Source organism: Aspergillus karnatakaensis, assembly GCF_047715665.1.
Source record: "Aspergillus karnatakaensis strain CBS 102800 unplaced genomic scaffold BJY04scaffold_121, whole genome shotgun sequence".
Lineage (NCBI taxonomy): Eukaryota > Fungi > Ascomycota > Eurotiomycetes > Eurotiales > Aspergillaceae > Aspergillus > Aspergillus karnatakaensis.
The window spans coordinates 1-15,452 of NW_027395833.1; the positions used below are offsets into that span (position 1 = coordinate 1).

Consider the following 15,452-nt stretch of genomic DNA (forward strand, 5'->3'; position numbering starts at 1 on the left):
GCACGCCGGTTTTCTAGCTGCCTCATTTAGCCATTAATAATGGATCGACGAGGAGACATTGAAGATGGCTCCAAAGAGAACAGCCCCCCCCCCTCTTGTCATTGCAGACACACACTAGATCCTCAAGCATCACCTATCCCCCCCTCACCTTCTCCGCCACTACCCACCCGCCATGGTCGACGCCGCATTCTACCAAAAAGACATCGGCGAAGCCTACTTCTTCTCGGTAGACAAGTACTGCCGCGTGAAATGGGAGCCCTACACCTCAACCGAGAAGCGAACCTGGGGCCCCGCCCCAATCAAAGACCACTGGAAGTCGCTCGCGCAAGCGGGCATCGACATGGTGGACGCCATAATCCCCGTCCAAGGGACAGCAGACGAACTGTATTTCTTGCGCGGGCTGGAGGTAGTGCAGATCAAGTTCACGCCCAAGGGTGGCGGGGACGTGATTGTCGAGGGCCCCGTCAAGACGCTGCAGAAGTGGAAGTCGCCGGCCGGCACGGCGGTCGACCGGGTAGGCGCTGGCATCGTCGTGCCGGGTGTCCCGGGGCAAGCCTATCTCTTCAGCGGGAAGAACTATGTCAATATTGACTTGGTCCGGGACAAGGTCGTGTACAGCCCCACGGAGATCGCTAAGGAATGGCCTGGGGTCAGCAAGGCGGGGCTTGACTCGGTGGATGCCGTGCTCCAGGTCCCCGAGGACAAGGCCCGGTATACGGGCGAGACGTACTTTTTCTACAAGGACCGGTATGCGCGCGTGCAGGTGGTCCCGTCAAAGCCGGATGTCCTACCGTGGGGGCCCGCAAGATGGGAGAACCATTGGAAGAGTTTGGATTGGATTGCGAACCGGCAGCAGTCCTCCGGTTCCGGATCGGGGTCTGGGTCTGGAAGTAATTCTGGCTCTGGCTCTGGACAAAGCTCCGGCTCAGGTGGGTGCAGGAGCAGGTGCCGGGCAGCCAGCGCAGCCCCAATCCCTGTTCAGTCGTCTACACTATCCCAGCCCCGTCGGCCGTGTAGGCAAAAACTGGTACTCTGCGTACCGTCCGGCAGCCGTGACCGGCATCGAGGTGTGGGAGGGCTACTGGTACGCGACAGAATACTGGGGGATTCGCAAGGTCCAGCTTACATGGGAAGATGGCTACCGGGAGACCGTAGGCACTGACCTTGGTGCCCAGAAGTACAAAGCCATCTGGCTGAACCCCCGGGCCGGCGAACGCTTCACCACGTTTTACACGCAGATTGGGGAGATCTGGGATTATTTGAGCATTGCAACGAATCAGAACAAGACTCTGGTTGCTGGCAACTCGGCCGGCGGCCATAATAAAACTCAGTGGTGTGTTGGAAATGGCGTCCTTACGGGGCTCATTGGGTATACTTGGCCTCCGGAGATTGTGCAGATGGGGCCCGTCTTTGGTGGGTGAGAAGAAGAAAAAGCAGGAGGAGGAGGAGAAGAAGATCTACTCGCACGAGCGCCTCTCCTTTGTCTTTTGTTTCCAGTGAGATCTCCAATGCCTGTCTATACCTTAGCCATAACTCTTTCAGCTGCAACCGACAGCCATGACTAAGAGGAGATACTCTACACTCAACCTGATTACGGGGACTTTGCAAATGTTTTGGCACGAAGTAGACGACTTCTTAGCCTGGGCCTACTTATCATGAATACGCAGTCACTCAGCAAGCTCGTCTACGCCCGGGTCAGACATTGTACGTAATATCAAGGTTCTTTTTACACTTGACGAACTAGAATAGAAGCAAACCCAGGTGCATCACGCAGTTTGCTTATCCTCATCCTCATTCGGGAAGCGTGGCTAGTTCTACCTCTGTCAGTTGCGTCAAGCAACGGAACTGCATGTCCAGCTCTCGCTGCCGGAACCCTCCTTGTGCCGGGCAAACAGCAGGAATATTAATGATATCAGATTTCTCAAGGTAGCGGCGTATATGTCTGCAGATCGACGGACTTGTTAATAGCACTTTGAGCAACGGCGACGGGCCTCTGCCTCGCTGAACAAGCGAGTTGAGACCCTTGACTATAGAGCATGCATCTTCGCGCCGTTCATCGTCTTCGAAGTAGCTGATTCCGTCGATAATGCACAAGACGATGTATGTTTCAGGTATCTGTCTGATGAGGCGCTTGAACAGGCTCCAGAGCTCAACCGTACTGGCTGGTTTAGGCTTGTTGCGCAAGTTTTGCATTGGAGGTAGTTCTTCTGGCGATGACCACCAGTGCGAGAGAAGTTGGCCGATGAGAGTGCTTATTAGTGAGGGAGGGTAGGCATTGTCGTCCCTTCGCCAGTTGATGTGCTCGCCGCAGAAGAAGTACAGCGGGATGATTGAGCCATCGCATTTGCCGAAGGACGAGATGAGTTGAGCGGAGACGTATGACATGGGAGACCAACGCTTGTTCTCGCCGTTGCTGTTCACAAGCAGTATATCAGGTTCTGGACTTATCAGCCAAGCAGCAAGGCGCGGATGCTTTATGATTGTTGCGACTCTGTTCTCCTCGGTGAGGGTCAGGGTTCTGCCAAGCCGCAGGCACGAAGCGAGGTCTTTCTCGGATGTGTGAGAGTCGTAGCCCAGCTGCGCGAGAATACTTCCTACATCCACGGGCGCTTTCTTCGGTGGCTTTTGATGATTTTGATGAGGAGACGCTGGGGTACTGTGAGAATTGAGTGCCGAAGGGGGGGGGAAAGTGTACTCACCAGACGCTCGAGCATCCAGCATTTGGTCCTCAAAACTGGCCTGGGCTTTAGTCAACACGTTCGCGTGCTTTGCGGCTAGAGCCACCTGCTCACGGGCAATTGCTTCGACCTTTTCGCGTATGTCTGAGAGCTGGGACAGTACCGCATTATTGTCCAGATTGACTGCAGCAGCTAGTTAAGCCCGAGTGCGAAAGTGATGATGGAGCACCTATCACTTACCCCTGTTGAATCCATCACTTGTGTCTTTCCTCGCTCGGGCAACACCCTCGTCGACGTAACGTACAACTTGCATGGTGCAGCGCATGGCTGTCTCATTGAGCTGCCTAACGCGGGCCTTGATGGTTTCCATACTGCCAAGGAGGGCTTGGTTGTAGTCGGTTTGCTTGAAAAGGGCTCTGAAAGCTTTCCCTATGCAGGCTTTAGTGGGCGCTGTTCGTCAAAGCGGAAGTTCATCAACCCACCCGCTGCTCTGTGCTTGAACCAGGCCAGTATACCCTCCAGAGCGCAGATAATCGATACATAGAAGTCGGATGTTCTGCGGGGCATCGACTCGCTTGTATAGTAGATAGCTAAGGCCTCAGTAGTATTGGACAAGATCTCCGGCAAGCTCTCCAAGGCGTCCATTACCTCCTGGCGTACTTCGCCAATGCGCTGTGCCGCCTAATCTCCGTGGAATAGTCACACCATTAGCTGAGACGCAAATTCCTGTCAGGTGAGTACTCACACAAACGATCAATTTCAAAGCGCCACAGAAAGTGGACGAAAAGACTGAGTCCGGAATCAGGTCCAGAAAAGCGCAACAGGAGCTGCTGGCATTGCTGAACTTGCGAAACCCACGCCAAATCCGCCCCCAGAATCCCTGTAGCGCCTGAGTCTGGTATAATATAGTTATATAAATTACTTTATAGATACTTTATATATAAAATACTTAGCCTTACTTACTTTAACTAAGCTTAACCTAATTATACCTAGTCTTTATACTAGTTAGATAAAATAAATATTAAAAGAAGAATCAAGGAAGTCAAGTTATTATTATAAGCTTATAAGAGATTACCAGGGTTAGGAAGAAGCAGATAAGCTGCCTGTTCCATAACAGACTTAACCCTAATGTAAGGACACGCGAATGTCCTGCCAGTGCTGACTCAGCCGCGGGCTGACTAAGCGTACACTGACTTCAGAATCCTCGTGGAGCGAGATTCTGAACCTCAGCGTTAATCTACACTATTTTCGCGATCCTTGAAAACAGCCCTTATTTCCTTATTAGGTTCCCGAGTCTTAAATACGCTGATTCAACCAAGCCTATAAGAAACCCCCTTCTCACACCTAATTATAACTAAGTTTTTATACTAGTTAGATATAACAGCTATCAATAAATGGATTAAGTATAAGTTAAGTTATTACAAGTTTATAAAAAGTTCCCAGGGTTAGGAACAGACTAGAGGTTAGTTATTTTGTAATAGTAAGACCTATTAAAATAATATTTGTTTAGGGTAGAAAATGATCACACTTATTGGACAGCGGTATGTTTGTGATATATGCTACCTATGCTGCCATTGAAACTTCTCTTTTTTGCAGGCAGTCCGTCCTCTGTGATTGCACTCTTCCGCAAGATTTCATTCCTTAGGCGGCTGAATAATATTGACCTTCAACCCGTTGATAAGAACATCCCGCATCGTCTCAGCCGTCTTAACTCTGATATCAAAGAGACTCTCCGGACTATGATACGCACTGTGCGGTGTGACTGCCATCCGCCCAACCAGCCAATCCTCCTGATCGCGATACGCCTGCAACAAAGGGTGAACAGGCCCTTCCACGGGGATGGGCTCATCAGGGACGACGTCCAACCCCACACCCGCCAGAATACCCTGCCTCAGGCAGCGCTCCACATCATCAAGGTTAACTACTTCCCCACGGGAGGTATTGATCAGGATCCCGCCCTTGGGCATTAGGCTGAGCAACTCGTACCCGACTAGCTTCTGCGTCTGCGGTGTCGAAGGGCAGTGCACGCTCACAGTGGTACTTCTTTGGAAAAGGGCTTTCAGATCCCTGGTTCGCTCCACTCCAAATGACTTATCGACGCCGTTGGGCACGAAAGGGTCGTAGACGAGGACATTCCATCCGAACGCTTTGGCACGTAGAGCGACGGCGGTTCCGATAAGTCCCAGGCCTAGAACTCCGAATGTCGCCCCCTGGATTCGGGAGACAAGAGGTGTCTCGATATATGTCCATTCCGCAGGGGGGTTGCCGCGTTGCTTGTCATGGTGGAGGATGATTCCGCGGCGCAGTGAGAGCGCGAGGGCGACGGCGTGGTCGGCGATTTCACATGTTCCGTAGTCTGTTTTGTGAAGGTATGCATGAGCCTCGAAGTTGCATGACGTGGCAGTAACCATGAGAGGTATGATGAGTCAAAGCATACCTGGGACATTGCATAGTGTAACACCTCGCTTAGCTAGAGCAACGCGATCAACACGGTCGTAACCCACCCCCATTCGAACCAGCCTGGAGAGCCAAAGCAGAGGTCAGCTGCCGGTAAAAAAAAAAAAAATAAAAAAAAAGAAAGATCCAAGCGTAAAATGCGTATGAATATCAAAGACAGCTCAAAGAGCTCTTACACTTTCAAACTCGGGAACAGGTCCAGATCTGCGGCAGTAAAGTCCGGCTTCAGAATGGAGATGCCATTGACCTTGTCGCGCAGTGACTTTTCAATCGTAGTCCATGGCTTATACGTGGGAACTCCAGCAGGAGACAGATTTGTTTCTAGGTAATTGATTTTGTAGGGATGTGCGGGGTTGGTTGACTTTAGGATTTCTTGCTCGATGGAGTCGTCCTTTCATTTTCGAATTCTGGCGTTAGAAATGGACTGTGTATATCTAAGGGACCAAGACATACCTGATAGAGCCCATCGGCTTGTATTATTGTGTAGGTTGGGATAGCTGCAATTTCTTCGGAGGCCATCACGTATACAAGGACAGTGGGGGATAAGTAGCGAGAGCTGAATGTTGGGCTAAACCGTCACCGATAAGGGAGGAAGAAGTACTAGCCAGATTAAAGTGATCAAGGCTAGAAACGAGTGACTGAGATTCTAGAGTCGTCTGTCGCCATCAGCTGCCTTGGCTACATTCTTCAATCTGGTGCTTCCTGCCAAATTTAGTTGCGATGATCTTTGCAGTTTACAAGCCGGGTCTCAGTGTTTCTCCGATACGCAACGCGATGGCCCGCTGGCCAACGGTTAAACTGATATACTTACCCGCGGCTAAACTGCAAGCGGGGCTCGGTGGACACGATGCCACTATCTAGAGCACGAAGAAAGTCATAGTGAATTGGATCCTGATTCAATCGGTACTGGAAGCGTTTACAGCTTCCCTCATTACAGTTCGATCATTTAATTGCCTGTCGAGGTTATCGGTAGAGCTTCACTGTCTGCCTACAGTCTCAATCACCAAGCGACCATCGCAAAAGTTCTGGTGGACTAGTTACCTATTGCAATTGCTCTTCAAAGATGTCTCTTCAACTTGAAAGCCTTTTTAGTGTCAAGGACAAAGTAAGACCTTAGTTTTCCCTCATTAACCCCGCATTAAGCAAACTAATCGTCGTAGGTGGTGGTCATCACAGGTGGCGGTTCCGGTCTTGGAAAGGGTGAGTCGGCTCCAGCTGCTATGTTCTATTGCCCTCAATTGCGATGGATTTTCTAACTAAGCTAATGCTTATGCAGCTCTCGCGGAGGGTTTCTCTACGAATGGCGCCAAGGTCTATATCACCGGGCGCCGCGCGGAGGTCCTCGAGAAGACTGCGCGGGAAATGAATGATAAGGGTGGGAATGTCATTCCGTAGGTTTTTTTTCTCCTCATCTTAGCCCTTGGGTTCTACTCGTTATTTTCGTGTGTATTTTCTGACAATATATCCAGTATTCGCGGTGATGTGGCAACCAAGAACGGCTGTGCGGAGCTTGTCAAGCAGATCTCTGAGAGAGAGGAACATGTATTCCAAACTCAATGGTACTTTTATGCTTTATAGCTAATAACAAGCCTCAGATCGATGTACTTATCAACAACGCCGGTCTCCCCGGATCAATCAAGTACCCGGCATGGGACCCCAATGACGGTAAGGTCTTCGTCGAATTTATCTTAGCAGCTTGACAACCAACTGAAAGGATGTGAACAGCCGATGCTGTCGAAAGGGGTCTCTGGGAAAGTCTTCAGGAGTATGTACCAAGTTCTACCGAAAATAACGATCTGATGCTAAGCTTCCCTAGTGATGATTTCACTTCCACCAATAATGGTATGTCGAAGAAACTACGGGAGAGATTCATATCCCTCTGTTGCTGACATAGGTTTAGTCAATATCAGCGGTGTATATTTTACTACTGTGGGGTTTGTACCACTGCTGCGAAAGTCTCAGGACCCAAGCGTGATTGTTATCGCCTCGTTGGCGGCTATTATGAATCAAAGGTGGGTGAGCGCGTGTCTATGGTTAGAGGGGCGTTGGCTGATCGTATGATACAGAGCGATGGGAACGATCACTTATGCCGCATCTAAGGTAAGAACCCTCATTTACCCTACTCTGGTGGACTTCTCCGCTAATTCTGATAGGCTGCTGGTTCGTCTATCAAACCCAGCACCCATACGATCATTTACTAACACATTGGTCAAGCCTTGCATCTATCTAAGCTTCTTGCTGGCCGATTTCATCCGTGCGTACCATATTTATCTATTGCTAGGATCTGCAAGAATTTTACGACCGACTGACTTTTATTTTCTATTTTTTCTTTTCTCCTTCTAGTATGAAGATCCGGGTCAACACCATCCTCCCAGGAATCTTCCCAAGCGAGATGACAACGACAGATAGCTCCAGCAACGAGGGAACACTCAACCACTTTGCAACAGCCGCAGCCAAGAGAAGCACTGCCGGTAGGTCAATCTGCTGTTTCCCCCTCCCCCCACAACATCTGCATATCGCCCCCTTTTGCTTCCTGAAAGTCAACACTGACATACATATCTCTCTCGCCTAGGACGAGCGGGCTGCCCAGAAGAGATTGTCGGGCCATGTCTGATGCTCAGTTCCAGAGCTGGCGGATATATGAATGGAGGACATCTCCTTGTTGATGGTGGTAGAGCCATGGTTAGTGTTTCGAGTAACTTTTCTTAGGAAGATATAAGAGGCACGGACTGACCTTTCGTGACAGGGCGGCTCCATCAACGATGGTATTCGCATGCCAGAAGATACTTATTCTTATTAGAGCATCTCCCTTCCCTCCAGGATTGGTAAATTTGGTCGAAAACATATCATATATAGTTATTATCTCGGCTAGTTCATGAAGTATAATCTGTGAGTAGGCTTTGTGTTTTTCAATATAAAAGGAATGTTGTTTTCCAATACATCAATGAGTTTACTCCTGTCTTTGCTTGTCTCTCTGCTAACTAGGAGGGGATGCATTAAACCGGCCTCTATACACACTATCCTACACAGTGGATAGTCACACTAGTTTAGCTATATACACAGAATACCATAAATATATACAGCGAAGTATACGCGACGGCCGGTATGCTAGTAAGTATCACCATGCATTTCACAAATGTCATAGCTATATTATCATGTCATGGCAGTTAAGTACTTCCCTGTTTAGCGGGTGTTTTTCATGCTCACAATACTAGTATTTTCATGTAGATATCATGTTTTATTATTTATTCATTGCTACTTTTCAAATGAAAAAAACGTAGGCATCATCGGCAAGCGAATCACATTATCCTATGCACATAAGGTCTATTTAATATGTATCTTTCGAGGTACTATTCATTGCCTCACCGTTTGCAGTCTTTAGTTCATTCAACATACCTGCTCTCAGGACCCCAACATCAGTATTAACAGAGATCATATCGAAGCCTTGCTTCGCACGCGCCAAGGCATCAAGACCATCTGTACCTGTTCAGAAATCAGCATTAGCACTCGCCGCGAATACGGTGACTCCTGATATTAAAAAAAAGGACAAAACATACAGAAGATCGCCGCCTTCTTATTCACCGCATGGGTAGCCTTCAAGATCCGTTGAATCGCCGCCTCATGTTCCTCTCCACCACGAGTGATACCCATCTGCCTCGCAAGATCGAATGGTCCGACGAAGACGACATCGACACCGTCAACGGCGGCGATCCTCTCCACGTTCTCCACTCCGGACTGGGACTCGATTTGCACGGCGATAGTTATACCCACCTGTGCGCCGTCATCGTACTCAGGGCCTGCGTTTACTCCGCGAAATGAGTGTGGCGCGAACATTGGACCGTAGCCTCGCGTCCCGAGGGGTGGGTATTTGGCGTATTTCACAATGTTTGTCGCGTGTACCTGCATCCAGTAAGATAGATTAGTAACCATTGCAATTAGCTCCGTAAAACACCAGTGCAGGGCCTCGTACCTCAGAATGACACATAGGAACCATGATCCCGTGTGCCCCAGCATCTAATGCACGCTTGATCATCCATTCCTCCGCCGATGGGATTCGGATAATGGGGCTTGCGTCTTCGGAGGCAATAGCGTTTGTGAGCTAAGCCTTGATTAGCCTAGTAATTGAAAAACGATTGCTAGTGAACGTCGGGAACTTGCATCATAGTAGTGATTATCAGAAATCAACCCGTGCTCGGCGTCAATGAGGATCCAGCTAAATTTCGTTGAAGAACAGGAGGAGCCGTGGACTATGGTCTTGGCGAGGGCACCGCTAGGTAGCCTGCGCTTGAGTGTTAGTGCGCTATGATTCAATTTTGGTTCGTTTTTAGCAAAACATACGTGAGCCAAAACCCAAAAGCCACAGAGGGGCCTTGCAGTGCCGAAGTGATCGGAGTTGGAAGCGACATTGCTATCTGCACACGGACCTCGATTAATACCAATGAAAGGAGATCTAATCTGGAATGTCAGCCGCGAGTCATTCAGACAAATGAGAATTTCGGGATAAATATACCCAATTACGGCGATCCAACGCCGAGTTGGTTGTCTCGAAGGTTGCGCCATGCCTCGAATGTTAGTGAGTTTACCAGCTGGAATCTGGAGTATTGCCGCGGGGTTGAATTACCCGGCGGTTAAACCACATATCAAGACCCGCATGTATGCGGCAGACCAGCCAACCAGGAGCAAAACCAAGGTCATCCTACCCCACGGGGTACTCCAATGTTTTCTCTCACTATCGTGCACCCCGGACACGATCCAGATCATTGTACATAAACCAGCGATGGAAGGCTGCTAGATGGTAACTTAGTCGCCTCACAACACCATACGCCTGCCCACTATGGCGAAGGACGAAGCGATCCCCACGCATGCGAGATTTTCCAGTATGTCTAAGACCATTTTATCCGCAATCAGCGCAAACGTTAACTCAGTCCTACCTTCAGACAATACGAATTCAACATGGTGGAAAGACCCCTGTCTTCGATGGAACGTCTTTTACAACATGGGCTCCATGCTGTGCCCCTTCTACTTGGGCTGTATGTTGTCTGCTGGCCAGATTGGCAAAAAAGGACAGCACTAACGAGCGACTGCAGATGATCAGGGTCTTCTCACTGGCCTCCAGGCGATGCCGACCTGGAACGAGTACTTTGACAGCCCCAGTGGCCACTGGCTTGGAATTATATCTGCGGCGATCCTCCTCCCCGGTATCGTGATGGGATTTCCGGCGGCCTGGATTTGCAATACCTGGGGTCGCAAAGTATGTGTCATGATTGGCTCTGTCTTAGTCATTGCTGGTGCGATTTGGAATGCGCTCTCTCCGAACACGGTCCACTTCATCGTTTGTGCGTTACCTTCGTTGGACTTTGTGACCTTTCTGGCCTCTCTGACCTTTCCTGCCAGCGCGAGTGATTATGGGAATCGGTGGAGCGCTTGCCAAGACGAGTGCCCCGGTCCTTCTGCAAGAGACTGCACACCCACGCCTCCGCTCGAACATGAGTACCATGTATTATGGCTGCTACTACATTGGCTCGTTGCTGAGTTCGATCATGTGCGGTACGTTGTTCCCTAGTTGTTTCCGCCGGAGAATATGACAGCGGGTTGAGGCTGACCTTGAAACCTTTATTTTCCAGTCATCGGGCTTGAGGTCCCAAATACCTGGAGCTGGCGTTTCCCATGCCTCCTCGCCCTAGTGGGCCCAGCAGCTGTTCTTCTTATCCTCATCAACGCCCCCGAATCGCCGCGGTTTCTCATGCGAAATGGTCAGACGGCGAAAGCGCTCCATGTGCTCGCAAAATACCACGCGAATGGTGATCCCGACGATGCTTTGGTTCAATGGGAGTATCGGGAGATACAGACTGCGCTCGAGGAGGAGACGATGCATAGCAAGGCGTCCTACGTAAGAAGCTTGACTCAGCTCTCAGTTCTGGATGGATCTCTTTCTAACGGTTGTTTCGTTTTCTTTTTTTTCTAGACGGACTTTCTGAAGACGCCTGGGAACCGCAAGCGCCTTCTCGTGACTGTCGTCATGGCAATGGGAGTTAATTGGGTCGGTAACGGCATCGTGTCCTAGTGAGTCCCACCCCCGTTCCCTTATACTATTTTTCAACAGATGGCGAAGTCTTATCTAACCTCCTTCTGCTCGCCAGCTACCTCTCCCCAGTCCTAAAATCAGTCGGCATCAGCGAACCGATCAATATCCTCTCCGTGAACGCCGGCCTCGCCGCCTGGAACCTCGTGATCGCCGAAACAGCCGGCCTCTACGTTGACGACTGGGGGCGCCGCCCGACACTACTCACCTCCACAATCGGCATGATATTCAGCTACGCGTTTGTAATGGGCTTCTCAGCGGGCTTTGCCGAATCCGGCGGGACAAAGACAAACCTCGGAATCGCGGCTGTGCCTTTCCTCTTCATATTCTTCGGCTTCTACGACATCGGCTGGACGACGTTAAACTATTCCTACATTGCGGAAATCATGCCGTACACGCTGCGTGCGAAGGGGCTCGCGATTTACTTATGTGTGCAGCAGGTGGGGAATACTTTCAATCAATTCGTAAATCCCATTGCGCTCGATGCCATTGCGTGGCGCTATTATGCGGTGTATATTGCGATTGATTGTGGGTTTGTTCTTATGATTTATTACTTTTTCCCGGAGACAAAGAAGCTCTCCATTGAGGAGGTTGGAATGATTTTCGACTTGGGCGCGACAGATGCGCGTGCTGCGAGGGAGATGGCGGCTGTCGCTTTTGAGGAGTCTGACAGGGAAAAAGGGGAAATGTCTGCGGTGCATGTGGAGGCCCCGGAGAAGAAAGAAGGATAAGATCGTGGAAAGTGGTTGAAGAGCAAGGGGAAGCACATCAATCTCTTCGCTATGCATCCTGTGTGATGCTACTTGTTTGATCGTCAAAGGAATTAGTGCAATGAGACTTCTATTTATGTCGAAACAAACCACGTAGTCGATTCGCAGTTTAGCTGTCGCGGTATATCTATATATGTATGTAGTGATGAAGATTGAAGAATAGGATGATCATGGCTGCAATTCGAGAGCAGGAGAAATTAAAATAAATAGGGGTGACTGACACAATAGGAGGAGAGAATATTGTAAACAGGGAGCCAAATTGCTTACGAGGTTAGGCAAAGATAAAAATAAAAAATAATAATATCTATATCCTATAGGATATATTCTAGCTTTATATAAGGAGATATAGTAAAGAAATAAAGAAGAAATTTTCAACTATTTATCCTTTATTGTCCTTAACAGGATATTATATACTAAAGGCTACTAAAAGGGTATAGTAAGGGATTTATATACTAGACTATATTAATTTCCTAGCTCCCTTCTCTTATGCTGATTATATTTTGACTTAATCTTTTATATATACTTAAGTTCTTTCTTCTTATTTGTCATGGAAGAACTAACCTCTTGCTTCTTCCTTACCTTAGTAATCTCTTATAAGCTTGTAATACTTAACTTAACTTATTTAATCCTTTTGTTACGGAAGAACAGACCTCTCTGCGTCTTCCTAACCCTGGTAACCTCTCGTAAGCTCGTAACGCTTGACTTAACTTACTTAATCCTTTCTCTAAATAGCTTCACGTCTAACTAGTATAAGGACTAGTCACGGTTAGGGTTAAGCTTAGTTAAAGTAAGCAAGGCTAAGTATCTTATATATAAGATACCTATAGAGTAGTTTATACGAGTATATTACTATTCTAAAAATAACTCTAAAATAACAACTTATATTAATTATAAAAAACAAGTAAGACTAGATATAATAGTAATAAGCGTCCTTAAATATCCTTCGCTAGTATACTATTCTAGTATACTATTCTTATAATCTTCTATCAGGTACCTAGGTACTACCCTAGTATATTATTCCCTTAATCCTTTATTATAGTATACGCATGTAACCTTTTTTTATAGGCGTCTTACCGGGTAGGCTTTATTATATAATAATTAGTATCTATTTATACCTGTTAGTATTACTAGGTCTATTTTAATATTAAAGATAGTTAATATATTAAAGGCCTAAATATTATAATAATATAATTTTCCGTGGCTAATAATATTTCTCCCTTAATAATAGTATCCTAGGATACTATTATCTTATTATAATATTACTAGTTCGTACTATTCTGCCGCGTAGACTGCCTGGCTGGGTTCTTAATATTATCTCCCCCTCTTCTTGCTTTTCGTCCCGGAAAGCATAAGTATTATAGATTCCCCGCACACCCGTGAGTCCTGGTTCCCTCTTCTCTTTCAGAAATGGCTTATTATACCTCCCAAGCGTAACCGCTACCAAGAACGTTGTTAATAGGCTAATATAATTACTTCCAAAGGTTCCCCTATTGAATAGTCTTGTAGCTATTACTTCGCTTATAATATTCCTTGTATTATAAATTCGAAAAATCGGAACTATGCGTCGTGTACTTGTCGTGGTCGGAAATACGAGAAATAATTCTATAGTAATAAGGAATAGAATAATCTTAATTAAAATAAGGTAAGGCTTGTTTCTAAGTTAGAAGAGACCTAACGCGTCTAGTTAGAATATAATTAAAAAATATAAGAAGTAATATTAAAGATTCTTCGCCTTTAGAAATAATAGAAATTCCTTAAAGATTATGGTGCTAAGATATTAGATTATAATATAGTAGTAATAAATTAGTTAGATAAGGAGGATTCTCTAATTACTAAAGATTACTCTAAACTTAAGCGCCTAGCTAATAAGTATAAGGCTATAGTTACTTAGCTAGTTATAATATTAGACTAAACTAGTCTAACTTAAATAATTAAGTCTCTAATATTCTAGTAAAATATAGATTTTTCTACTTTTAAGATCCCTAGTAATATTCTTAAACCTTCTTCTAGTAACCCGTCAGGTTCTTGATAAGTTCCCAGGTATTTTTAGAGGTATTATATTTTTTTTACTTTACTAGGTATCGGGTTTTGCTGCTAACTTGTTTGTGGCTCAGAATCTTTTTAACTTTATATTCTACTTTATTTATTTTTTTAACTTTTATATATTTAGCAAGTTTGGCGTTAATAGGTACTAGTTCTAATAATAAAATATAAAAAACTAGGTATATATACTTTATAAAAGCTAGTAGCTTTAAACTAATAATTAACTAGTCCTAAGCGGACGTGGTCTAGCTTTATATTTAGTTATTTTATTTTAATATTTTGTTATAGGAAGAAAACCTTCCCCCCCTCTTCTAGATCTAGTCCCTTAGATCTTTTCTTATTATAGTAGGTTACTATCTATATATTAATAAACTCTAAGTCTCTTAATAATTAGGCTTGGATTATTTTTAATTTATTTATAAAGAAGTTAGCTTTCTTAGCTATTAATTCTTTTTATAGTAGTTTCTTATATATACTTAAGTAATACTTATAATTAGCTTTAAATAGTATTATACTAATTATACTATAAACTAAATTATTATATATAAACTAGGCTATTAGTAGGTTATCTTCCTAGTTATCTTGTATATAGTTTATATAATATCACAAATATTACTTAATAGTTTGGTTTACTTTTTCTATTTATTTATTAGATTATAGTTAGTATATAGTAATTATTTATAACTTAATCCCTATTTAGTCCATAACTAATTTTTAGAATTTTATAGTGAATAGTTTATTTTTATCTAATATAATATACTTTAGTATGCTATAATTTATAATAATAGTATTAATAAATAGGTAATCTATATTTCTTGCGGTTATAGTTATTATTATTAATACTAGGTAAATATATTTTATAAGTTAGTTTATAATAACTACGAGATAGTCCTTTTCTAATATTATAATTAGTAAAAGACCTATAAAGTTAATTATAATCTATTTTTATAGTTTTATTAGTATTTCTAAGTTTTATAATTTCTTATATAAAGCATGCCTTGCAGGCTTATTCCTAATATAGCTTTTATATTTGCTAATATATTTTTTAACCTTTTTCCTTATATTTTTAATATAATAGTTTCTTGCGATCTTTTCGTATATTTTATTAATTCTAAAATATCTTTTTATTAGACTATTATAATATAATAAGATAATCTTGTTAATTAGTATAGGTGGGATATAAATTAATTCCTTAATTTAAATTATGTTATTTTAGTATTTAATCTTATTATTTAATGCTTCTAGGATCTATTATACAAGCTTATTATTTTTAAGGCTTTTTTAACCTTGTTTAAGACTTCTAGTCTACTAACTTCTATTATTATAGCTAGGATTATTAGGTTATTTCCAAGTATTTTATCTTTATTAACTCGCAGGATTACTAGTTTCGGACTTTTTTTCTTATTTTTATAGTCTAGTCTT

General features: G+C 44.8%; 6 protein-coding genes across 6 annotated transcripts; 3 read left to right on the forward strand and 3 right to left on the reverse strand.

The window, feature by feature from the left end:
* Window positions 1-172: 172 nt before the first annotated feature.
* Window positions 173-1,421, forward strand: BJY04DRAFT_225176 (Hemopexin-like domain-containing protein; the record flags this gene model as incomplete). Its single annotated transcript, XM_073718157.1, has 2 exons — window positions 173-890; window positions 940-1,421. 2 exons carry the CDS (start codon window positions 173-175, stop codon window positions 1,419-1,421), a joined length of 1,200 nt encoding a protein of 399 aa, XP_073564105.1.
* Window positions 1,422-1,791: 370 nt separating this feature from the next.
* BJY04DRAFT_225177 (uncharacterized protein) lies at window positions 1,792-3,323 on the reverse strand (the record flags this gene model as incomplete). The annotated part of the gene is made up of 4 exons (XM_073718158.1): window positions 1,792-2,648; window positions 2,700-2,861; window positions 2,919-3,107; window positions 3,161-3,323. The coding sequence occupies 4 exons, from the start codon at window positions 3,321-3,323 to the stop codon at window positions 1,792-1,794; spliced, it is 1,371 nt and encodes a 456-aa protein (XP_073564106.1).
* Window positions 3,324-4,312: 989 nt separating this feature from the next.
* On the reverse strand, window positions 4,313-5,654 carry BJY04DRAFT_212184 (C-terminal binding protein; the record flags this gene model as incomplete). Its single annotated transcript, XM_073714511.1, has 4 exons — window positions 4,313-5,034; window positions 5,116-5,198; window positions 5,312-5,526; window positions 5,589-5,654. The coding sequence occupies 4 exons, from the start codon at window positions 5,652-5,654 to the stop codon at window positions 4,313-4,315; spliced, it is 1,086 nt and encodes a 361-aa protein (XP_073564107.1).
* A 544-nt stretch (window positions 5,655-6,198) lies between these two features.
* On the forward strand, window positions 6,199-7,935 carry BJY04DRAFT_212185 (SDR family NAD(P)-dependent oxidoreductase; the record flags this gene model as incomplete). The annotated part of the gene is made up of 12 exons (XM_073714512.1): window positions 6,199-6,240; window positions 6,296-6,335; window positions 6,412-6,526; window positions 6,605-6,677; window positions 6,731-6,800; window positions 6,861-6,900; window positions 7,046-7,147; window positions 7,202-7,235; window positions 7,367-7,389; window positions 7,479-7,606; window positions 7,708-7,817; window positions 7,882-7,935. The coding sequence occupies 12 exons, from the start codon at window positions 6,199-6,201 to the stop codon at window positions 7,933-7,935; spliced, it is 831 nt and encodes a 276-aa protein (XP_073564108.1).
* Window positions 7,936-8,463: 528 nt separating this feature from the next.
* BJY04DRAFT_226309 (HpcH/HpaI aldolase family protein) lies at window positions 8,464-9,692 on the reverse strand (the record flags this gene model as incomplete). The annotated part of the gene is made up of 6 exons (XM_073718390.1): window positions 8,464-8,618; window positions 8,693-9,035; window positions 9,106-9,234; window positions 9,267-9,414; window positions 9,474-9,590; window positions 9,646-9,692. Coding segments are annotated over 6 exons (939 nt in total), but the record flags the coding sequence as incomplete, so codon positions are not given.
* A 277-nt stretch (window positions 9,693-9,969) lies between these two features.
* BJY04DRAFT_225181 (hexose transporter protein) lies at window positions 9,970-11,948 on the forward strand (the record flags this gene model as incomplete). The annotated part of the gene is made up of 6 exons (XM_073718159.1): window positions 9,970-10,165; window positions 10,223-10,471; window positions 10,530-10,682; window positions 10,760-11,025; window positions 11,101-11,198; window positions 11,276-11,948. 6 exons carry the CDS (start codon window positions 9,970-9,972, stop codon window positions 11,946-11,948), a joined length of 1,635 nt encoding a protein of 544 aa, XP_073564110.1.
* Window positions 11,949-15,452: the final 3,504 nt, after the last annotated feature.